At 41.3% G+C, this 24634-nt stretch overlaps 1 protein-coding gene across 4 annotated transcripts in view; it reads right to left on the bottom strand.

The window, feature by feature from the left end:
- dgkh (diacylglycerol kinase, eta) overlaps positions 1-24634 on the bottom strand; it is a 529882-nt gene that overhangs the window by 135912 nt on the left and 369336 nt on the right. For all 4 annotated transcript variants that reach the window (XM_048541055.2, XM_048541057.2, XM_048541059.2 and 1 more), the window contains 3 exons: positions 19452-19614; positions 17397-17505; positions 10569-10708 (listed from right to left, as the gene is read on the bottom strand). In XM_048541055.2, the coding sequence (XP_048397012.2) occupies positions 10569-10708; positions 17397-17505; positions 19452-19614 (412 nt within the window). The remainder of the gene's footprint in view (positions 1-10568; positions 10709-17396; positions 17506-19451; positions 19615-24634) is intronic.

Genomic DNA, 24634 nt, shown 5'->3' with positions numbered 1-24634 from the left:
GTATATTTCAGGATGTGATGGAACATTGACCCTAAAATTCCTTCCTCTGTGAGGATGAAAAGGTTGAAGTTCCTTACAGAGTGAAGGCTGGGAGTTGACTTACCTGATGGCATGGATGTAGAGAAGATGTTTACTCTTCTGGGAGGTCCATATTTAGGTGACATAAATATCAGATTGTCATTATTAAATCCTACAATTAACAGCAACTGAAAGTGCCAGTGAATCTCAGCAGATCTAGCATCTCTGGTGAGAGAAACAGAGGTGGCGCTTAGTGTCTGATATGACTTTTCTACAACTGACTCATGTTCGGTTGCTAAGGAAAAGGTTAAAGTCAGTGGCCAAAGACCAAAGTTCAGGAAGGGTGCAAAGACAGGAGAGGATGTAGTGGCTGTCTTTGTCTAGAGAAACTTTCTACTCATTCAGTAGAGGGTGTCAGGCTCAAGCATCTTGAAAATTTAGAGACAGTGATGCAGTCGAGAGGTAGTGGTGAGGTAGAGCACAGTCCTGTCAGCGTATGTGTAGAAATGAAGGTTAGGTTTTCAGATGGTATCACTGAGGGGCAGAGTGTAGCTGAGAAACAGAAGAGGCCAAGGTTAGATCCTTGGGAGGCACCAGACATGAACAGCATTGGAGTAGGAAGACACGCTGTTACAGGTTATGATTAGCAGAATAAGAATGGAAATAGGTAAAAGCAGTCCATTCAGCCAAACGACAGCGAAGGGGTGATGCATTGGAATGGTGTGATCAGTGTGCCCATGGCCTAGAAGGCAGAACACTAACTTACCTTTCTTATCCCCTGTGATTACAAGTAATTTTAATAGGAGCCCTAACTGCAGGAGTAACTTCTTCATCCATGGCTTGAGCATGGAACTCACCATCACACGGAGCAGTTGAGACTAATAATAGACTAATCACGGAAAGGGATAAGTTAACGATGTGGAAAGCAACAGAAGGTTATGCTGATAAGTTGAGACAAAAGAGAATGGAAGGAAGCTTGTGTGGAGCAACTTGCACAACAAGTCTTATGTGAAAATCTGATACACTCAACATTCTGATGCTTAAAGTAATACTTGTGAAGCATACAACCAGTATGTCATGTGAGTTAGTGATAATGGGAACTGCAGATGCTGGAGAATCCAAGATAACAAAGTGTGGAGCTGGATGAACACAGCAGGCCAAGCAGCATCTCAGGAGCACAAAAGCTGACATAGAACATAGAACATAGAACAGTACAGCACAGAACAGGCCCTTCAGCCCACAATGTTGTGCCGACCATTGATCCTCATGTATGCACCCTCAAATTTCTGTGACCATATACATGTCCAGCAGTCTCTTAAATGACCCCAATGACCTTGCTTCCACAACTGCTGCTGGCAACGCATTCCATGCTCTCACAACTCTCTGCGTAAAGAACCTGCCTCTGACATCCCCTCTATACTTTCCACCAACCAGCTTAAAACTATGACCCCTCGTGCTAGCCATTTCTGCCCTGGGAAATAGTCTCTGGCTATCAACTCTATCTATGTCTCTCATTATCTTGTATACCTCAATTAGGTCCCCTCTCCTCCTCCTTTTCTCCAATGAAAAGAGACCGAGCTCAGTCAACCTCTCTTCATAAGATAAGCCCTCCAGTCCAGGCAGCATCCTGGTAAACCTCCTCTGAACCCTCTCCAAAGCATCCACATCTTTCCTATAATAGGGCGCCCAGAACTGGATGCAGTATTCCAAGTGCGGTCTAACCAAAGTTTTATAGAGCTGCAACAAGATCTCACGACTCTTAAACTCAATCCCCCTGTTAATGAAAGCCAAAACACCATATGCTTTCTTAACAACCCTGTCCACTTGGGTGGCCATTTTAAGGGATCTATGTATCTGCACACCAAGATCCCTCTGTTCCTCCACGCTGCCAAGAATCCTATCCATAATCCTGTACTCAGCTTTCCAATTCGACCTTCCAAAATGCATCACCTCGCATTTATCCAGGTTGAACTCCATCTGCCACCTCTCAGCCCATCTCTGCATCCTGTCAATGTCCCGCTGCAGCCTACAACAGCCCTCTACACTGTCAACGACACCTCCGACCTTTGTGTCGTCTGCAAACTTGCTGACCCATCCTTCAATCCCCTCGTCCAAGTCATTAATAAAAATTACAAACAGTAGAGGCCCAAGGACAGAGCCCTATGGAACTCCACTCACCACTGACTTCCAGGCAGAATATTTTCCTTCTACTACCACTCGCTGTCTTCTGTTGGCCAGCCAATTCTGTATCCAAGCAGCTAAGTTCCCCTGTATCCCATTCCTCCTGACCTTCTGAATGAGCCTACCATGGGGAACCTTATCAAATGCCTTACTGAAGTCCATATACACCACATCCACAGCTCGACCCTCATCAACCTTACTAGTCACATCCTCAAAAAACTCGATAAGGTTTGTAAGGCATGACCTACCCCTCACAAAGCCGTGTTGACTGTATTTGATCAAGCCATGCTCTTCCAGATGGTCATAAATCTTATCCCTCAGAATCCTTTCTAACACCTTGCAGACGACAGACGTGAGACTTACCGGTCTATAATTGCCGGGGATTTCCCCATTTCCTTTCTTGAAGAGAGGAATTACATTTGCCTCTCTCCAGTCCTCAGGTACGACTCCAGTGGAGAGCGAGGATGCAAAGATCTTCGCAAGTGGCGAAGCAATTGCATTTCTCGCTTCCCAAAGCAGCCGAGGACAAATCTGATCCGGGCCTGGCGACTTGTCAATCTCAATGTTTGACAAAATTTTCAGCACATCAGCTTCCTCTATCTCTATCCATTCCAGCATGCACACCTGCTCTTCAAAGGTTTCATTCACTACAAAGTTGGTTTCTTTCGTAAAGACAGAAGCAAAAAACTCATTTAGGGCTTCCCCTACCTCCTCAGGCTCCACACACAAGTTCCCTATGCTATCCCTGATCGGCCCTACTCTTTCTTTGACCATTCTCTTATTCCTCACATAAGTGTAAAATGCCTTTGTGTTTTCCCGGATTCCTTCTGCCAAGCCTTTCTCGTGCCCCCTCCTGGCTCTCCTCAGACCATTTTTGAGCTCCTTCCTTGCCTGCATGTAATCCTCTCTAGCTGAACTTGACCCTAGCTTCCTCCACCTTATGTAAGCTACCTTCTTCCTTTTCACTAGAAGCTCCACCGCTCTCGTCATCCAAGGTTCCTTAATCTTACCCCTTCTTGCCTGTCTCAGAGGGACATATTTACTCATCACTCCCAACAACTGTTCCTTAAACCGTCTCCACATGTCTATAGTTCCCTTACCATGGAACAACTGCTCCCAGTCCATGCTTCCTAACTCGTGTCTAATCGCATCATAGTTTCCTCTTCCCCAATTAAATATCCTCCCATTCTGCCTAATCCTCTCCTTCTCCATAGCTATGTAGAATGTGAGGCAGTTATGGTCACTATCACCAAAATGCTCTCCCACAAGATCTGATACCTGCCCCGGCTCGTTTCCGAGCACCAAGTCTAGAATGGCCTCTCCCCTCGTCGTTTCAGGCCATCAGAGATGTTGAAGGGTCTAGGCCCGAAACGTCAGCTTTTGTGCTCCTGAGATGCTGCTTGGCCTGCTGTGTTCATCCAGCTTCACACTTTGTTATCTCTGTCATGTGAGCTAACTGGCTGTAAAGGGCTTCACAGAATGGAAAATTACGAGAGAAAGTGAAAGAATGAACTGTGGACAGCTTCAAGGGTGAATGTTTATTTAACTTTAAACAAAGGGTACGGAATACAATTGGGTCTTGTGTTTTTAAAGGAAGCTTCGTAGCCTGGATGGCTTGTCAATATAATAACCTAATTTCATCCTTTAAAAAGATGTGTCAAATATTTAACATACTGGAGATCTGAACTACACTCACAATCGAAAACGACCCTGTGGGATAGAAATCGTAGATAAGGGGAGAGAAAGAAGACAGGGGTTACAATTAAAAAAAAAGTCACCCAATGAAGGGGCAAGATGAAATTGTTTCTCACAGAGTCAAAAGTCTTTGGAACTCTCTCCCTGAAAAGGAAGTGAAAGAAGAGTCCTTGAACATTTTTAAAGGCAGAGGTGGATAGGGTCAAAGATTATGGGAGTTGGCAGAAATGTAGATTTGTCCTTGCAACCCAATCAGCCACAGCTTTAGTTAAAAAGAAAGAGGAATGAGGTGCCGAATGGCCAACTTCTGCTGCTCGTTCATATAGGAGGGAGAGGGCTTAGAGATGGAGTGAGCCTGCCTGATCATTGGCAGGAGATTTGACAACCATTTAAACCAGTCACTCACTTCTGGTGATTTTGTGACCACAATAGTGAATTACGCATTTAATGAAATCTTTATCTGTTGTGACTAAAGTAACAGATTTGAGCATCCTGATGCTGGATATCAGTGAAGGCTGGAATTGATTTGAACAAAGGAAGAAATTTTTTTTTTAAGCTATCATTTTTATTCATACTTCTTACTTGCATTTCTTTCAACCACGATTTCTAACCCTGATCAGACAAAAAAATGCACTTAGCCTCCTCAGATTTTCTGAGGCATCTTCCAAAGGAAGAAACTTGAGAACTTAGAGCCATATAATCATAGAAATAAAGAGCACGGAAAAAGACCCTTTGGTTCAACTTGTCCATGCTGACCAGAGAGTCTATACAAATCTAGTCCCATTTGTCACCACTTGGCCCATATCCCTTTAAACCCATCCTATTCGTGTATTCAGATGCCTTTTAAATGATGTAATCATACCTTTACCCTCTAACTTTAAATTTATGTCTTCTAGTTTTGGGCTCCCCCACCCCAGGGAAAATACCTTGCCGATTTATCTCATCGATGCCCCGCATGATTTTAAAAAGCTCTAAAAGGTCACCCCTCAGCCTCCAACATTCTAAGGAAAATAGCCCCAGACTATTCAGCCTCTCCCTATAGCCCAAATCCTCCAACACTGGCAAAACCCTCAAATCTTTTCCGAACCCTTTATAGTTTCACAACATCCTTCCTACAGGAGGGAGACCAGATGTGCACACAATACTCCAAATGTTCCTGCTAAACCATCCATTTGGAGCTTGAAGTGTCTGGATAACATCAAATTTTCTCACTGAATGCTCTCACAGAATCTGTGCAGATGCCATGCTCCCTTTCCTACAGTTCTAGTTACTGTATTCCAGGAATTAGAGTTTAAATGTTCCAAAGCTTAACTGAAAAACTATGAAGAGAAGGAAAGTATGTAACATAGGTGTGTCAAGGAGTAGAGTAGCAGATGGGTCAGATGACAAATGGATGAGGTGGTAGGGTGAGTTGAGTCGGAGGCTAATCAGGGCAAATGACGTGTTGGTTGGTGGAAGGCGTCAGTTGTATATTTTTCCAGGCTTTCTTCCCATCTAACACTTCAGGTAACTATCTGGCAAGGTAATTTGGAACTGTCTGAAGCATCGACTCTATATTAGTCTACTTTGGAGGACTGCAGGGAGCAGGCAAATTCCCCATCCTTTGCAATGCCATCAGTGAATGTATCAGTATTTATGAGGAGTCCCACACCACCACCTCTGACTATTCAAAGACCCAGACATCCACATCATTATAACCTTGAATAGTAAATACTCAATCGTTACCATTTTTCACCCATGGTCGTGTCATTACTAAAACATCATATTCTTAGAAAGCTGTTTGTATTTATAGTTCATCAACTGTATTCACCGTACTTTGTGAAATTCAGCAATTATAATCCTGCCTTTATATTCATCTTAATCTTTCTAAGAATGATTCTATTTTAATCTGAAGCTGCTGACTTCTCTAGTACTGTTCAAACTCACTCTATGCACCTTATTTCTCTTTTGCATATCTTTATGCTGTGGCCCGTCCTCTGCCATTTCATTTAAATCTTCCCTGACCACCCTGGTGAGCCACCCTGTGAGGACACCTAGTCCCTTTCAAGATGCCTTTTGCTCCAGAATTGGTTGCAGTCTTCCAAAAATCTGCAGTCCTGTCTCCTGCACGAGGCCACAAGGCACATGGTATTCCTCACTATCTTCCTACTTTCACCTAGGATTGTACTGGAAAAGTGAGCTAGAGATTACTACCATTAAAGTCAGTTTTCTCACTGGGTCCTGAAAATCTGGTTTCAATATTTCTACTTCTGCCCCATGCCATTGGTACTGACACATGCCACAACCTTTGGCTCATTCCTTTGCAATGCACAACATTCCGCACTTTTTCTGTGACACCAATTACTCTTGTACCAGAATTGTATTGTGGCTGACAGTGAAGGTTTCCAGGGTGCCCTTCTAATCCTTAACTTAACAGCACAGTGGCTCAGTGGTTAGCACTGCTGTCTCACAGAGCCAGGGACCCGGGTTCGATTCCACTGTGTGTGGAGTTTGCACATTTTTCACGTGCATGGGTTTCCTCCGGGTGCTCCAGTTTCATCCCAGAGTCCAAAGATGTGCAGGGTAGGTGATTGGCCAAGCTAAATTGCCCAGGGATGTTTAGGTTAGGTGGTTTAGACACAGGAAATGCAGGCTTAGGGGAATGGATCTGGGTGGGATGTTCTTCGGAGGGTCGATGTGAACCTGTTGGACTGAATGGCCTGTTTCCACACTGTCAGACTCAAGCATCTTGAACATTTAGAGACAGGGATTCTATATTTAAAAAAAAATATGGTATCTCCAATAACAGCTGAATTTCTATCCTTTGCTGTTCTCCTATGTGCCACCTCTGGTCCATTGGTCCCATTCCTTTAAGGTACTGTCATTCTCAGATTGGCATGTGAGCCACCGTCAAACCGAAGACTCCTGCATTTCTGGCCTCTTCCTATCTCAGAAAGAGAATATGTGGCACCTTCCACTCAGAGAAACCATAAACGGTCAAAACATTTACAATGTCACCCGTAGCTCTTCCTTAAATGAAATAAGGCTTTAGCCCTCAAAACTCCACAGACAAGTTTCTATGTACATCAGTATATGTCCTTTCAAGTGCTGATGTATCTCCGTTTCTCCCTCCACAGTGCTGCCAGAGCTGCTCAGTTTTTCCAGCACTTTGTGGTCTCATATTTTTAGCATCTGCAGTAGTTGTTTTATCAAATTAGTATAATTCAACCAAGTGACTTTACCTGTTATTACACAAGGAGCCCTTTTAACCGCAATGCAAAAGACCCTGCCTTCATCGTGACTGAACTTCTGCAAATGGATATAAATGCCTAATTAAAAGAATGGTAGAACTTCCCATTCAATTCATTGATAAATTTACTTAGAACAATGCTTTGTGCAGCTTAGCCAGTGGAAGTCAATGCCAAATTGATGCTGATCAGCTCTAGACAAGAAACTAAGCTCTCAGGGGCTTCACAGCTAACGTTGTTCATGTTAAAATGATTTAGCTCTCATTATTAATTTATTAAAGAATATCCAGAATTTAGTTACATGTGCGCTTCTTTGAGAAGTAATGCCAGAAAAAACTGAGGACTGCAGGTTTAAAACAGATTTCCAAGCTTGGTTCATTTTAATTTTTCCGAGTTTGGTATATGACTGTCAGATTTTAATGTGGCATCCAGAAATTTCAGTAGGCATAATGTAATTGTTTTCACTATTGCTATCCACTTCCCTACTCTGAAGTCATGTTTAGTTTGTCAAATCGTAGCCTTGGAACTCCACAGGCAGAACAGGGAAGGGCAATGCATTATCATAAATGTGTTGGACTGCTGGATTTCTGTACTTAGGTGTGGATAAAGTGGTTTGTCGGAGTTTTTTCCCCCAAGGTGGAAATGTTAAAAATTAGAGGGCATACGACTGAAGTGAGAGGGGGACAGTTTGAAGGAGATGTGCGAGGCAAGCTTTTACGCAGAGGGTGTTGCCGTCTGTAAAATATTGTCTATTTGGTAGAAATAGGTGGTAAAAACAGGTACGATAGCAGCAATAGACAGACACATATAGAATAGAGGGATACGGACCATGTGCAAGCAGATGGTCAGCTCAGACATGGTGTGCCAAAGGGCCTATTTGTATGCTGAACTGTTCTATGTTTTTTACTCAGCATATCTTTCAAGTAATGAATTAATGACTAGGATTTCAGAGAATTGGAAATTCAACAGCTGGAGTTGATACTTGGCAGAGAAAAACAAATCGAAGGGAAGGGAGAATGTAATCCAACTGCTCTCAAAGTTACTGTGTACCCTTTGAAGAAATGTCAGTCTCATGTAAAAGCTGGGCTTATGACTTTTGGCCTAAAAAATGATTTTCCATACATGTGGTGGAAAAGTTAACCCTAACTTTTCATAGATCAAATCATGTTATGGTTATTAATTACTTCCCAATCCTTTAACTTAAAGGCTTATGCAGATATTCAATCTTTTGCCTTCATCAATTCTACCGGCAATCTCCAGTCATGGTTAGAATACTGTGTACAATTCTGGTCACCCTTCTATAGGAAGGATGTTGTTTAACTTGAGACAGTGCAGAAAAGATTTAAAAGAATGCTGCTAGGACTGGACGTTTTCAGCTATAGGTTGAGGCTGAATAGGTTGGGGATTTTTTCCCTGGAGTGTCAGAGGCTGAGAGGTAACCCTTCAGAGGTTTCTAAAATCATGAGGGGCATGGAGAGGGTAAATAGCCAAAGTGTTTTTTCCAGGATAGGGGAGTCCAAAAAGAAAGGACATAGGTTTAAGATGAGAGGGGAAAGATTTTAAAAGAACATGAGAGATAAGTTTTTCATGCAGAGGGTGGTGTGTGTATAGAATGCACTGCCAAAGGAAACAGGGGAGGTGGCTACAATTACAACATTTAAAAGGCATCAAGGGCGTGCATATGAATTGGTTTAAGAGGGAAATTGGCCAAATGCTTGCAAATGGGACTAGGTCACAATTGGATGTCTAGTCGGTGCGGATGAGTTGAACTTAAGGGTCTGTTTCTGTGCTGTATGACTATATAACCGATGAGAATAATGTGTATCACATGACCTGTCATGATGCCTTTGAGAAAGAATAATAAGCCTGCAACCCAGTTTAAAATTAAAGTTTCAACATTTACAAACATTATTACAAATTGTGCAGCAGCAAGGTAGTCTCTAATTTTCAATTCAAAATTTTTCTTTGTAACATTAAACTATCAGGGGATATCTAATAATCTGGAAAAGATGTTGAAGACTAAGCAAAGGAAGGCCAAGTAAGTGGGCACAACCAGAGACCAAAACATCGGCAAAACAGTAAGAATATCACTATCCGATTTCTCACACTCAAGACAAATGAAGAAAGAAGGTATTCCATAATTCAGGACAGGTGCCAGTTGTCGCACAATATTCAAAGAAAGTGGTGTTTAGTACTCAGTCAGAAAACAAGCATTTCAAAGTGTCTATCTCTTGAACCTAATGATTCAAATAGATTATGTGGTCATTATTTCGTTGCTATATATTGGAGCTTGCTGCTGGTATTCTGATAAAAATATTAGCTGCCATGTTCCCTAGGCAAGGCAATAATGGACTGCAATTTGTCACTCTGTAGTACTTTGCTGGTTATAAAACACATTGAGACATCCTGAAGTCATGAAAATGGATGGAAATCTATGGTTTTTCCAATGGATTATAGAAGTAAAGGTCAACTTGTTAGGTCTGGCTTTAAGCTGCATGTTGATATAACAGAGGTTGCACAAGTTCTAACTAACATCTCAAATTGACTGATAAAATATTCACTTGCTATTCATAAATTTTACCATATGTGTTTAAATGCCTAAGATGCACTCTTGCCACATCATAGCCATTAGGAGCACCCAATTGCAAAGTTGATTCCAACTTCATCTGATTTTCATTTGCTTCATTATTTGGCAGCATTAGTGCTGCGTGCACACTGTAACATTCAGCAGCTCTGATCATAATTATGTCTTATTTAATGTCCTGTTCATAATACATCAACAGATTGATTAAAAACATCTAGAAATTTATCTTGTGACAATCCCTGTTTACAAGTGCTTCACTACATTTGCTTCTGGAACTATGACTGTACTGCAGAAAAACACTAAATTCAAATACTACTCTATTTTCCAACTTTGCAGTCAGGGCATAGAAATCAGATAACAAAGATGAGGCGGTATTAAAGACAGCAAGCTGACTGAAAAGTTCAAACAATAAATAACATGTTCTATAGCCAAGGTTATCTTAAAGATACTTCTTGTAAAAATGGCAAATTCATCCCTTGGATTTGATTTTCTTTGTGAACAGATATTAATTCAATCAAAAACTGTTGGATCTTTGATTCTTACCATTTAACAGGACCACATTCAAACCATGTCATCTGCTCATTAGGATAACTGGCTAGTGACAGCGCCACTACATATCTGGTTGGATTCCCACCATTAATTCTTTTATCATAACCTTGGTACTGAACCTCCCAAGCATGAATTCCATTCCTAAATGCATTGTGCAAGTGTCATTTCATAGTCTGCAGCAGTTCAAGAAAGCAGCCAACTACCTGCTTCTCAAAAACAATTTGAGATGGGCAATAAATGCTGGCCCAGCCAAAATGTCACATCTCATCAATGAGGTAGAAAAAGATCTTTGCTGACAATCACATCACACTGACCTGTCTAACATTTTGGTGCTGGCTCTTTCCAATTTTTCCAAAATCTGTGGCAGTTGTGTGTCATCATCACACGAGCCGCCCCAGCCAAGGACCCGTGCTAGATCATTTCCTGTTCCGAGTGGCAGAACTCCAAGCTGGCACTGTAAAGTAGCATGATTTGGGCATCAACATCCAGAAAAACCAAGTTCTTAAATAATTGCTTATATTTTAATTAAAAGATATCTTTGTACTTCCTTTGCGGATCCAATTTTGGTTATGTATTTTGTTCCTTCCTTGGGTTCTCCAATGCAACAACTCAAATTGAGTCAAGAGCATTTCTTTTCAAGTACTCATCAGTGTTATGCCAAAGCTGACTGCTGAATGCCAAAGCTAGCAAAAGGTGCAGCAAGGCAAGAAACTGGACATCAAATGGAGGAAACACTAAAATGCTTTCAAATAGATCAACTGGAGCACGAAGATGATTGCAATTATGTCAGATAATAATCATTAAAGCAATTTACTGATGCTGCAATCAAAGTTAATTCTATTTAAGTCATAAAACACATCTAGAGAGATTGTGATTAAGTAGAGGCATAAAAGTGAACATTCTGGAGACACTCGAATATAGCAAGGAATTCAGTAAGTAGCAGAGTTAGATCAATTATAAAAGCACCAAAGGCAGACAGAGATAGAAAAAAGTCAAGTAATGCAGTGCACTGAATTTGAGATTATATACAGCCCAAAAGAAACAGCAAAATTTTATTCTGAAAAAAAAATGGTTGGAGGCATTTCAATTCACTTTAAGTGATAATGAAAAGCTAGACTCTGGAAATAAAAATTAAGCAGTGTAGTAATTCTATGTCAAAATTAACCCAGGGACAATGAGGAAAACATGAGGCAAATAAGCAAGTTTTGATAAATGATGCAGATGCACCAAACAGCACAGTAAACAGACAGAGCATGGCATGGTTTTAAACAGTTATTAAAAAAGCCAGAGATAAAGTAGAGCTGGATGAACACAGCAGGCTAAACCTCTGATGCTGCTTGGCCCGCTGTGTTCATCAGCTCTACACCTTGTTATCTTAGATTCACCAGCATCGGCAGTTCCTACTATCTCTCTATCAAATAAGCCAATTGCCTGGTCTGATAACTTTGACCCTGAAACAAGATGAGATCTAAAGTTGGTGAACATTCAAATGACATTCTTGTAAGTTTGGTAAATTCAAGTGAGATTGGCAGCAGTTAATATTAATATACAATTGAACAAAATGTTGCAGATACTGGACTGAAGCCAGTGAACAGTCAAGTTAACTTCTGTTGTCAGAAAGGTTTTGAAAACGATCTTATTAGATCTAATAGATAAAAGCCAGGCCAAGGATAAAATACAGTCAGGATAGTTTGAGAAAAGGGCAACTCATATTTAACCAACCTGCTGAAGTCTTTGGGTGACAATGTTAATACTGGAATAGGAGAATGATGTTAACGTATCATTCCATTTTCCTCATGGGCCGATTTCGATGATTAATGGCTAACGAATTATTTTTCAGAATGGAAGCATTTCATTGGATAGAAAATTGGCCTTCAAAGAGGTCTCAAAGATGAAAAATCAATGGATTATTTTTAAATTGAATACAGGTTGCACTCAAAGCTTGGTTCTATTTACTTATATAATATTTACTTGTTAAATTCATGTATTCATGGAACTTTGTTATCAATGGCAAGGACTGCGTTCACTTCTCATTTCTAAATGCCCCGGAGAAGATAGTGATGGGCTGCATTTGTGAACCGCTGCAGCCAGTGTGGTGTATGTTAGGAAGGGAATTCCATTTTTATTCAGGAACAGTGACCGAACAGTGATATGGTTCCACATCAGGTTGGAGTGCGTGGCTTCGAGGGGAACTCAGAGATGGTTCTTTCTCCATGCATCTGTGGTCCTTGTTCTACTAGGAGACAGAGGTTTCCGGTTTGGAGCATACTGTCAGATGGGTTCTGACAAGTTGCTCATGTGATAGACGGTACACACTCCAAATATGCTGCACCAGTGGCCAACTGCTTTGTCATGGATGGTATCAAGCTTCTTGAATGTTTCTTGGAACCGCTCTCATCCAGAAAACTGCAGATCATTCCATCACATTGCTGACAATATGCCTTGTCAATGATGGATAGGTTTTGAGGAGTCAAGAAATCAGCTATTTGTAGTAGCTGGAACAAGATCAGCCAGGTGGAACTCATAGAATTTGAGGTCCCTGACTGGGGCTCTTAACCTCATCCAATCAGGAAGCCCTGGCTGGCAGATAAAAACAGGGAGTGTCAGGGGATCTGTTCATTCCAGGAGCTGGCTGTGCTACCTTTGTCAGTGTCATGTACTACGCACGTGCAAATAAAGGGTAACTTGGCAAAGCGATAACCACCTTCGTCATTTTACTGTTCGCTGCACAATTCCCAGCCTCTGTACTGCTCTTGCAGACAAGCATTTTTATGGCTGATACAGTTCAGATTCTGGTCAATGGTGACCCTGAAGATGTTGATAAAGTGGGATTCAGCAACAGCGATATCATTTGAATGTCAAGTGAAGATAGTTAGATTAGATTAGATTACCTACAGTGTGGAAACAGGCACTTCGGCCCAACGAGTCCACACCGCCCCTTGAAGCATCCTACCCCTTGAAGCATCCACCCATCCCCATCCCCCTATAACCCACACACCCCTGAACACTGTGGGCAATTTAGCATGGCCTATCCACCTAGCCTGCACATCTTTGGACTGTGAGAGGAAACCAGAGCAACCAGAGGAAACCCACGCTGACACGGGGAGAACGTACAAACTCCACACAGTCACCTGAGGCTGGAATCGAACCCGGGTCCCTGGCACTGTGAGGCTGCAGTGCTAACCACTGACCCACCGTGCTGCCCCAAATTAGATTTTAAGTCATAAAACAGGTCTAGAGGGATTGCGATTAAGTAGAGGCATAAAAGTGAACATTTTGTTAGATTCTCACTTGCTGGAAATGATCAGAGCCCAATACCTTAGCAGGACAAATGGTACTTGACATTTAGCAACTCAAGCCTGAAAGCATCCATGCCATGTTGCAAATGAGCAGGGACTGTTTCAGTCGGAGTTGCTAATTTTGCAAAACACTGTCCAATCATCAGCAAATGATCCCCACATCTGCTCTTATGATTAGGACAAGAACATTTCCAACATGTTACTAACATGAACGAGAAGCATAAACTACAAATCTATGAACGATACTGAAAACAGTTGCAGAGACGAAAATGTCAAACAATGAACTCAGCTTGGATCTCCCGGCTAATGGGGCCAATGGGGAGCAACTAAGGTGGATAAGTAATGGTATAATAGTGTTAAAATGGAGTGCCTTAAAAAGCTAACATGTGCTGAAAGCCCCAGGAATTTTTCCCCATTAGCTCATGCAGTTATTTGCAGGAGAGATACTAATCTATCACAAGCCAGGAGTGTGGGGGTAAAGCTTGACATCATCCAAAAGAAAGCAACATGCTTGGTTGGCACCACATCTGCAAATATCCATTCCCTTCATCGACACTTGGCAGCTGCCATGTGTACCATTTACAAGATGCACTGCAGAAATTCACTAAACATCCTAAGACAGCATCTTCCAAACTCATGACCACTTCCATCTAGAAGAATAAGGGCAGTAGATACATGGGAACACCACCACCTACAAAATTCCCGTCCAAGCTATTCATCAACCTGACTTGAAAAAATGTCTTGCCATTAGTTCAGAATTGCTGTGTCAAAGCCCTGGCATTCTCTCCCTAAGGACATTGTGGATCTACTTACAGTACATGTACTGTTGTGGTTCAAGAATGCAGCTCACTATGACCTTCTCAAGGATAATTGGGACATTAAATAAATGCTGGTCCAGTCAATGACACACATATTCTACGCGTGAACTGAAGAAAAATGTTGCAAACATTATACAAAGGATGAAAGAAGTGAGAAGCAATGAGATGAAGCTACTTACAGGGAAAGGGAATGAGAGATTTGATAAACTATTGATATGTCTTGTCTGTCAATAAGCAATGAGTTATATGGAAAATGATATTTAACACAATGCCACCTTAGCCCGATAGTGCATGTCTAATGTTTGGGATAAGGGAGTGAACATACATTCAACCTTTCTGTGCTAGTTTACTTTTCAGTTTCTCTTCACTCCACTGGCTAACAGCACTGAGAAAAGGAGTCAAATTTTGAAGTCTCTTCCTGTCAGTAAATAGGCTCCTTGTGACAACATGCTGAAACTTGGTGCCTCATGGCTCAAGATCAAAGCTTCAGAGGATCTCAGAGGAGGTTTGACTCCCAGATTTGGGTGGACAGGTCCAGCAGCATTTGGACACAGTCTGGCATTAAAGAAGCAAACTCTCAATAGTGGGCATTGCCTTGTGGATACTTCAGGAGAGATGAAGGTGTAAACTCTGACCAATAACCTGAAGCGGAGCCAAAAGGTGGCCCAACATCTAAATATTCCATCTTTCTGGCAACTCCTATGACATGGTTGAGTCCAAATTCTTAAATTCCTTTAGACTTAACTGGGGAGATTGATAGGATATATCTGAAATTGGGCAACTCAGAAATGATGAACGATACCCAGACTTGCACCCTGAAGAAGGCAATATGTGAATCTGCAAGTATAATTGTCAAGTCCAACCTGATAAATTTACAGCGTGGGTCCTACAGGCTGACTCTGACAGTGGGAGGGATAATCACGGCCCACTAGTCAGCTACCACACACTTCAAATTGGGGAGTTTCAAATAGTAAGTTGCTGATCTGTCACAGCCCATCAACTTGAATTGGTGCAGAAATTTTTAAGACCCTGCTCAGCAAGTGGATAGTACCCATTGCACCAGACAAAGAATAAAATAGAAATGTCAACTCCTTATCTGGCAGGCTGAAATATCAAGACAATCAGCATGGTCATTGACAGGCAACTTGCTATTAGTCAATAATATAGCAAGGCAGCCTATGATTGACACGGAACTCAATGGACTTTGCATAGTTTCCTCAGAAGGGACCTGACTTGCTGAGAGTAGATCACTGAAGGAATAATATTACACATGCATCTGGCAGGGAAAGAATTCGGAGGAAATGAATGAGCAAGGTGTAGATTTCATAATGAGAACGTGTTACTCTCGATATTACAACCCCTTCGAGAATGGCTCAGAATGTGTTCTCTCATCTACTTCTCAATTCAAACAGATTATGAATATCAATGCTCCAAAACTATGATCCACTGCAGAGGGAAAAGTCGAAAACAATGAGGAGCTTGAGACTATCACCAGAACGCCTGTAACAAAACATTTTTCACCATTTTAATGCATGAGTAGTCCTGTAGACAATGACAGGTGGCCCACCTGCCTCAGACATCATGGCCTGGAGAAGGGTAACAACTTGAGATTTGCAGCTAGCACGAGCTTTGTACAATTTGTATCTACTTTCAGATCAAATGATGCTGCAAGGTGCTTGGAGACATCCAAGATCATTGGTTCCAAATAAATCTGATCACCACTTGACTTTCTGAATGACATTCTCAAGACATGCAGTTACCACACTACTCACTGTGATAGGGATCACTCCCTGGTACGAAGTAGGGTGCTGATCCAACTTGAAGTTTTGTTTCAACTCAAATCAAAAATGTTGTCCTCATCAACATCAGCGGTACTGCCTACTCAGATAAAAACCAATAGCTCTCAATTGAACTAATGTCCTAATCCCCCACAGAGTGGAAAGGCAAAATGAATATACTTTGATAAACTATTGACATTTGCTGCATTTGACATTCTGGAAGCAAGAGTGAAATAGGGCTGACTGGTTCAAATTCCATCACCATAATGTGAACATCCTCATTAAAACCAAGCAGAATTCTCTCATGAATTAACAGAGATCTGAGAAGAAGACTTTGAATGCACTAAAAGCTGCTCAAAGTAAAGTCCAACACACTGCTAGGCCTCATGACAATGACTACAGATTAAAAACATTGTCAGAATAATGAAATGTTCTTTGACACAGTGAATGTTAGGGATGTGTACGGAAGAATCAAAAAGCCAACAAGTCTATCAGCAAATAAACAGATGCCTTTAAAACAAAAGTAAGATGTCATCAATAACTGTAGTAAAAGCAGAAAACATAGATGGAACACTAGTGTGAACTATACTCTAGGGAGGGGAGTGTCAACGAGAACATTCCCGATATCACAGAAAGCCCGCCTGTCATGTTGCATATTGCACCTACAAACTTAGCCAAGTTATTGACTCATTTGCCATGGGCAAATCTCTAGGTGGTGACGCAGTATGCAGTAGCACCTTAACTGAGCAGAGAAAGCCAACACTCCTGCAGCATTTGCACAAATTTCTGTCTCCTGTGGAGGAAGGGGCCAGTGCACCAAGATAAGTATGATAAAGAGACTGTGAGGAGGCAAGCAGAAACAGAAAGCTCAGCTTGCTGAGGAAATCATCTGAAGAAAACAATCCAGTGAATCATCCATCTGCTCACTATCTTCCTCTGCAGCATATACATTTAAGACTGCCTTGGTTGAACAGGGGTCTTGTGCCACATGAGATGATCTTTAATATACCATTGACCACTCTGCTGTAAACTATTGTCTGATGAGTAGAAACCTGCCATTGTAAAATAAAAAATGGTAAGTAATTTTTGGTAAATTTATTATACGTCAATATTCAAGTGAAAATTTTATAGAAAATGTTTGCCAGCCTGGATTCAGAAATGAGAAGTGATTAATTCAAAAAATCCCAAATGCCTTAATTTTCTCAAAGGTTAGGAACCATTTTCTTGTTTATGTATCAGCTTGTTACCTGCTTGTGTAGATTTAATTTATCAATCTCAGATAAAACCCATCCAACACTTCCATCTCCTCCACAAACCAGAATACGGAAATTGTCAAATTTCTGAAACAACCGTAAACTGAAAAGAAAGAAAAACACAACTAATCAAAAGACAACAACAGAAAATGCCGGAAACAGTCAGCAGGTCAAGCATTGCCTGTGGAAAGAGAAACAGTTAATGTGAATTAACGTTTCAGATCAACGACAAAAGATCATCTGAAAAAAATCTATGAGTGGTTCTGGGTGTGAGTTTATTCGCTGAGCTGGAAGGTTAGTTTTCAGACGTTTCGTCACCATTCTAGGTAACATCATCAGTGAGCCTCCGACAAAGCGCTGGTGTTATGTCCCGCTTTCTATTTATCTGGTTAGGTTTCCTTGGGTTGGTGATGTCATTTCCTGTTCTTTTTCTCAGGGGATGGTAGATTGGCTCCAAGTCAATATGTTTGTTGATGGAATCCCTAGAAGCATGGCATTCCAAACGGAACTCCATCAACAAACACATTGACTTGGAGCCAATCTACCATCCACTGAGAAAAAGAACAGGAAATGACATCACCAACCCAAGGAAACCTAACCAGATAAATAGAAAGCGGGACATAACACCAGCGCTTCGTCGGAGGCTCACTGATGATGTTACCTAGAATGGTGACGAAACATCTGAAAACTAACTTTCCAGCTCAGCGAGCAAACTCACATCCAGAACCTCAACCTGAGCTACAAATCTTCTCAAAACTCGCTATCCATGAGTGGTGTCAGGCATAATGACTATTTATTGCGTTTTGTTTTCATTTCTGATTTCAAGTTACATGGCATTCCAATAGAGAAAGATAACTTCTACTATTCTGAAGCTGCTATTTAAATAAAACCTAGATAACAAAGTGTGGAGCTGTATGAACACAGCAGGCCAAGCAGCATCTTAGGAGCACAAAAGCTCTCTGATGAAGGGTCTAGGCCTGAAACGTCAGCTTTTGTGCTCCTGAGATGCTACTTGGCCTGCTGTGTTCATCCAGCTCCACACTTTGTTAACTTGGATTCTCCAGCATCTGTAGTTCCCATTATCTCTGATTTAAAGAAAACCTGCTCAATGTGAAGTCCAAGTTTTCAAGATTCAGCGTTGCTCGAAGATTATAGTGTCTTTAGAAGGAATCTGTGCCCTCCTATTATCAACTGGTGCCCATTGTGAAACACTTATTCCCACATGAATCATGGAACACCTCTGCATATAAATCAGTGGTTGGTGCAATAACTGCAGCAACTCAATATGTGCAGAAAGTAAACTCAAAACACGGTACTACTGAAATTCTTTATTCAAATCTCTATTCGACCAGATGCTGCTGATTTTATGAGTCAGTGATCTTGAAAGAAATTGATTTTTGCCTGTAAAAAGAAACTTAATCTTTCTCCTCATATACAGTACAAATACTGGTTTTCCCCCTAAAGAGGTATTCTTGTCAACTGTCCTGATGACAGCAAGGTGAAAAATCTGTAATTAAATTGCAGCAGTACTCAAGTTCCATGGTACCAAATGACCAAATCTGGGCTTTTGCAAAATTCTGCCCTCTTAGTTGACACTGGATAAGTGAAGAATAAGCCATGTTCTATTAGGTTAGATTAGATTCCCTACAGTGTGGAAACAGGCTCTTTGGCCCAACAAGTCCACACTGCCTCTTGGAGCATCCCACCTAGACCCATCCCCCTATAACTCTCACACCCCTGAACACAACAGGCCATTTAGTATGGTCAATCCACCTAGCCTGCACACCTTTGGATTGTGGGAGGAAACCGGAGCACCCAGAGGAAACCCACGCAGAACACGGGGAGAATGTGCAAACTCCACACAGATAGTTACCCGAGGCTGGAATTGAACCCGGGTCCCTGGCGCTGTGAGGCTGCACTGCTAACCACTGAGCCACCATGCCGCCCAATAGCTTTATAACAAACTTAATATTCCATGAGAAATCAGACAGATAGGCATTTATAGAACAAGTCTAACATCAGTTCATCTGTAAATATTTTCTTTCTTACCCAAGATGAGGACCTCCATTCATAAGATCAAAGACCTGAGCTGGGTTTAATAACTGTTTGAACCTTCGGAGGAACTTTACTCCCTGATTGTCTCCGCTCTTAGAGTTGACAAATACTAAAAGTGGGCTGGCGCAAGATGGTGGACAACTGGCTTTCCAGAAACCTGCACAGAGAACAGTCAACACATCAAGCTCAATTTGACCTCCAATGACCCTCAAGTTTGGCACAACAACATGAAACAGGAACACGAGTAACAATTCTGTACATTTGGATGAGGTCTCTATGACAAACAAATTTCATTTCTTGTCTACTGCTTCACCATATTGGCCAATTTATCGATGATTTGAAACAGAAACATTTATTCAGCACATCATTTTATAGCACCTAATCATTTTTCAAAGTGCTCTGCAACAAAAGAAAGATTAAGGAGTGCAGACACTCTTAATATTGAGGTAGTTACAGCAGCTAATTTGTTTAAAGAAAGGCTCATCAATGACTGAACAAAATAAGTGACGGGACAGAATATATTTGATAGTCTTGGCCGAGGGAGTATGTTGCTCAAGGTACTGACGGCCAGAGGACTTGCATGTCAGATTTGAAGGTAACCCATTAAAACAGGATACCTAGGCCAGCTGAAAGCTAGCTCTTCAATGTGGCATTCCCTCAGGACTGCACGACAACATTGCTGTTATGTTGTGGAAATGTCAAATCATTTTATCATTGATAGACCGGAGACATGATATAATTTATATCTGGAATTGTTTTATTTTTGAGTTAAGTAGCTTCTCAGGACAATAACATTGTGAAATGTAGAGCACAAATTTATGAGGTCTGCCTAGACAGCTTCAGACAATGGAGAGTTGTTAAAAAAAAACTCAATGCATGTTCACAATTTAGGGATTATAATGTCATTACAGGATTGGAAACAGCAACAATTTGTATTTTATAAATGACTTTAATGCCATAAAATGATTCAAGGCACTTCCAGCAATGTTACCAAACAAATGTAACATCGACATGAGGAAAAACATCCAAAACGCTTGGTCAAAGATTCAATCTCAAGGAGGTTATTGAAGAGAAACTGAGAAGTTCAGGTCCAGAATTCAAGAGATTAGGCCCTGAAAGGTAAAGACACAGCCACTAAAAGTTATGCAATTAAAGTCTGGAATGTGGAACAAGTAGAATTAGAGAAGGGTAAGTATTTCATGAGAGGTAAAGGCGGCTACAGAACTGGCAGGGGAGGGTGCAAAATATGGAGTGATTTGAAAGAAGGGAAGAAAATATTAAAATGAAGGCACTGCTCATCTGATAATTAATGTAACTCAGCAAACACAGGGAATACAGGATAAATTAATGAGTTGGGATATTGGTCGCAGAGCTTTGGTTGAGCTAATGTTAATGGAGATGAAAGTGAACGCCAATTCTGCTCAGGGATGGGTCGACTTTTCTCACACAATTACATTGTTCTTAGCTCTATGTATGCATGTGAATCTTGTGGTGGGACATTCCCTGAAAGCCTGAAGCATCACTCGGTATGTCAGAGTGGTCATCAGGAGTATAATATTTTGGTCCTTTGGTCTCGAGTCAGTCAGCTTTCTTTCAACAAAGAGGGATCCCACCCTTGGCCAACCTTCTTAATTTTGACCATCCCACCCTAGCCTTCCTCCCTCAATCATCCTCCATGACCTCTGCCACTTAGGCTATGTCACTGATGCTTTGGAAAAGGAGAATGTACCCCTCAAGGAGGACAAAGCAGTGGTGATATAAAGTGAAGTTCAGTACCTTGTCTCACGCCCACCATTTACAGGTAGCCATAAATCTGATGGCACGTACTGCTCACTTGCAAAGAATTTAATTGGGAAAGGGAACTTAATTGCAGTGAAGTAGTCTTTTAATGAACATGCATGATATGAAAATGCATGCAAAAGGACATGCTGACCCTTGTTAGAGAGCTCAATTGTAAAAATTCATCCAGCAGTTGGAATTCTAATCTTTGATTTCTCACTCAATTAACTTTGAAAGAATACTGAAGGCAAACAGGGATCCATAACATGTCAGATGCTGGGACATGCTAGAGGGAAGATTGAAACTTCCTGAGCCAACACAAGTCAGCTCCCAAACCTGAGCCAACTCAGACCATATTCGTGAGTAGTCATCACCACTGTAACTAACTAAAGACCTTTTTAAACAGCTTTGTGCTAACAAGCAGAATTAAAGCTTAAATAAGCCATACACAAGCATCAACACAGAAATACAAGCTCTTCAATTATATTAATTTTAGCAAGTACTAAATGGGCTAGACTTCCGTCTTGGGTTCAGGAAACACAAGGCAGGGCAGTTCATGAATTTAACAACCCATACCCTTTAGCTCCTCCCATCCTCAGCATACTTTTATCCCCTCGGGATATGTGAGGATAAGGTTCAGGTCTGGCACCTCCAATACTGTGGGACAATAAATATCAACTTCCTCTTGGCTGGTCAGTGGTAACCCTAATGTTAGAGGACTCATGTATGCTGCTACAACCCAAATCTCTTCCCATGTGAGGAACTTGCCCAGCTTGATATGGGAAATGGGGAGGTATTGGAGGCTCTGGCGGGCTTAAAAAGTGAACAGATCCCCTTGACCCAGATGAATTATATTCCAGGCTGCTGTGGGAGGTGAGGCAGGAAATTGCAGGGGCTCTAAGTCAAATTATAAGCTATATGGAAAAAACTAAATAGGCATGGATTTTCTTCAGAGCAGAGAAGACTGAGGGGGAACATAATTGGTGTATATACAATTATGAGGGGGATGGACAAAGTGAGCAGGGATCACCTGTTCCCTTTGGTTGAGCGGTCAATCACAGCGAGTCTTAGTTTTATGGCAAGAGCAGGATATTCCGGGGGCTGGGGGGGTGCGGATTTGATTTTAAAAAAGTCTTTTTTGCTAGGAGAGTGGTGGGAATCAGTAACGTCCTGCCTGGCAATGTTGTGGAGGCCAGAAACCTTAAAAACATTAAAAAATATTTGGATGAGCATTTCAAATATTATAAACGTTCATGGATATGGGACAAGCACAGGAAATGGGGATTCGCACGCCTTTAGTTTATTGTTGGTGCAGACTTGATGGGCTGAAAGGCCTTTTCTGCACTCTATGACTAATGGGAAGACTGTGTGGGGCTTGTCTTGAAAGGGAATATTCAAATTCCCAGTCCAGTTGCCTCCAATTTTCCAATTTCACGACCCTGACTTTCTCAGAATGGGACCCAATCTGTTCAACTAGGAAGAAATATTACTCTGCTCTCACTGACTTGCATATTAAGTCTGTACACAACTGTCACAAACAACGACAGTTTTCAGTCAGCCAGATCTGTCACCCTGAAGTTCCAATAGGATTTCACCAACAGGGGTGGCAGCTTTCTCACAGCAGTCAGAGCAGTGAATGAGTTGTCCAGTTGTCATCACAGCAACAATGACAATGGTCAGTAGCTTTTGTTGCAAATAAAGAAGTTAACACAATTTAACTTTCCATGCTTGATTTTGAACTCACGCATCTGGATCACCAAGCCTCAACCCTTAGATACAGAAGGCTAATTATTTTAAATGACTTCTCTGGCTGTTGGACTTTGGTGCTGTTTCTCTCTCCTAAGTCAGAGATTGTTGACTCAAGTTCCACTCTATACATTTGAGCACAGCGACAAGGCTGACATTTCAATACAATTTTGAAAAATGTCACACTGCTGTTTCAGTTGAAACATTACACTGTTTCCACTCTCAAATTGGCCTGGCTAATATTAATTTCTAAACTTCTATCACTAAAAATAAATCTGATCGATCAACAATAAATTATGATTACATAGTTCTTAGAGGTTGCAAAAATGAGAGATGGTCTTGTTGCAACATATATAATCCTGAGCAGGGTTTGACAAGGTGGTTGTTAAAAGTATATTTCTTCTCATGGGAGGAATTAGAACCAGGGAACACAGATAGGGTATTCCATTTGAACCATATGAAGTGTTGGTATGGAGGACTATTTTCTCTCGGCACTGTCTTTCCCAGATAGCAGGGGGGGCTACGTCACACAATGTCTCAGTCTGAATTAGAAAGAGTCTTGACTGACAATGGATTCCATGGGTGCCAAGCATAATAAGTAAAAGGGGGTTGAGGCCATAATCAGATCAACCACAATACTTTCAAAATGGCAGACTCGGTGCAAAAGGATTGAATAGCCTGCTCCTGCCCCTAATTCATATGTCAGCATGTCCAAATGTTTATCAAGATAAAGCTCTCCAAAGCACTTCATATGGTTGTTTTACCTAACTGCTGTTCCTGGGAACTTGCTACATGAAAATTGACTACTGCTGCCCCTATTTTACAATGGTAACTACATTTTGTTAAGTATTTTATGCATTGTGAAATGTTTAATGCTGCCTCCAGAATGTAAAAGCCTCTGTAAAAATGCAACTCCTTAAATATTGCTGTTTTCATCTAATTTTGGTTGATGTTACTGGAAAGGCTGTATAATGAGGTAGAATTCCTGGAGGATAGTGGCAACACTCAGTAGTTGACCTTTATTAACAAAAATGACAAGCTCTAAGCTGCCCAACTGAAGGCAGAGAAAGCACTGCCTTTAAGCAAAATTATTAAAGGCATTAATAAATACATTTTGAAGAGCAAACAGCCCACATATCCTCAAACACCACGGTCATCATACATTCAATTTGCAAAGCTTCACTATGTGTCATTTCTCATTATTTTAGGTCAGGATAAAAATTACATATGAGAGTTACTGAGGGAGAGGAGGCAGTCATAGCAGAAAGTGGGGCAGAACCATCCAATGCAACATTTTACAACAGGAAGTGCACTGGCAGCATAAGGCCTAGTCACTTTGAAAGAAGGACTGAATGCAAGGGGGCTCAAGCATTAAAAATTGATCCAGCACACAAAATGGGGTAATTAAAAATAGAAGCTGAGAGTTTCTTTTTTATTCATGGGATGTTGGCATCACTGGCTGAGCCAGCTCTTCTTGCCTGCTCCTACTTGCCCGTGAGGTGGTGGTGACCTGTCTGCTTGAACTACTGTAGTCCATGTGCTGTAGGCTGATCCACAATGCCGCTTGAGGGGGAATTCGAGGATTTTGACTCAGTGACAGTGAAGGAAGTACAATATATTTTCAACTTGCGATGGTGAGTAACTAGGTGAGG

This window comes from Stegostoma tigrinum, chromosome 12, assembly GCF_030684315.1.
Source record: "Stegostoma tigrinum isolate sSteTig4 chromosome 12, sSteTig4.hap1, whole genome shotgun sequence".
NCBI classification, from domain to species: Eukaryota; Metazoa; Chordata; class Chondrichthyes; order Orectolobiformes; family Stegostomatidae; genus Stegostoma; species Stegostoma tigrinum.
This window is presented reverse-complemented; position numbering and strand designations above follow the sequence as displayed.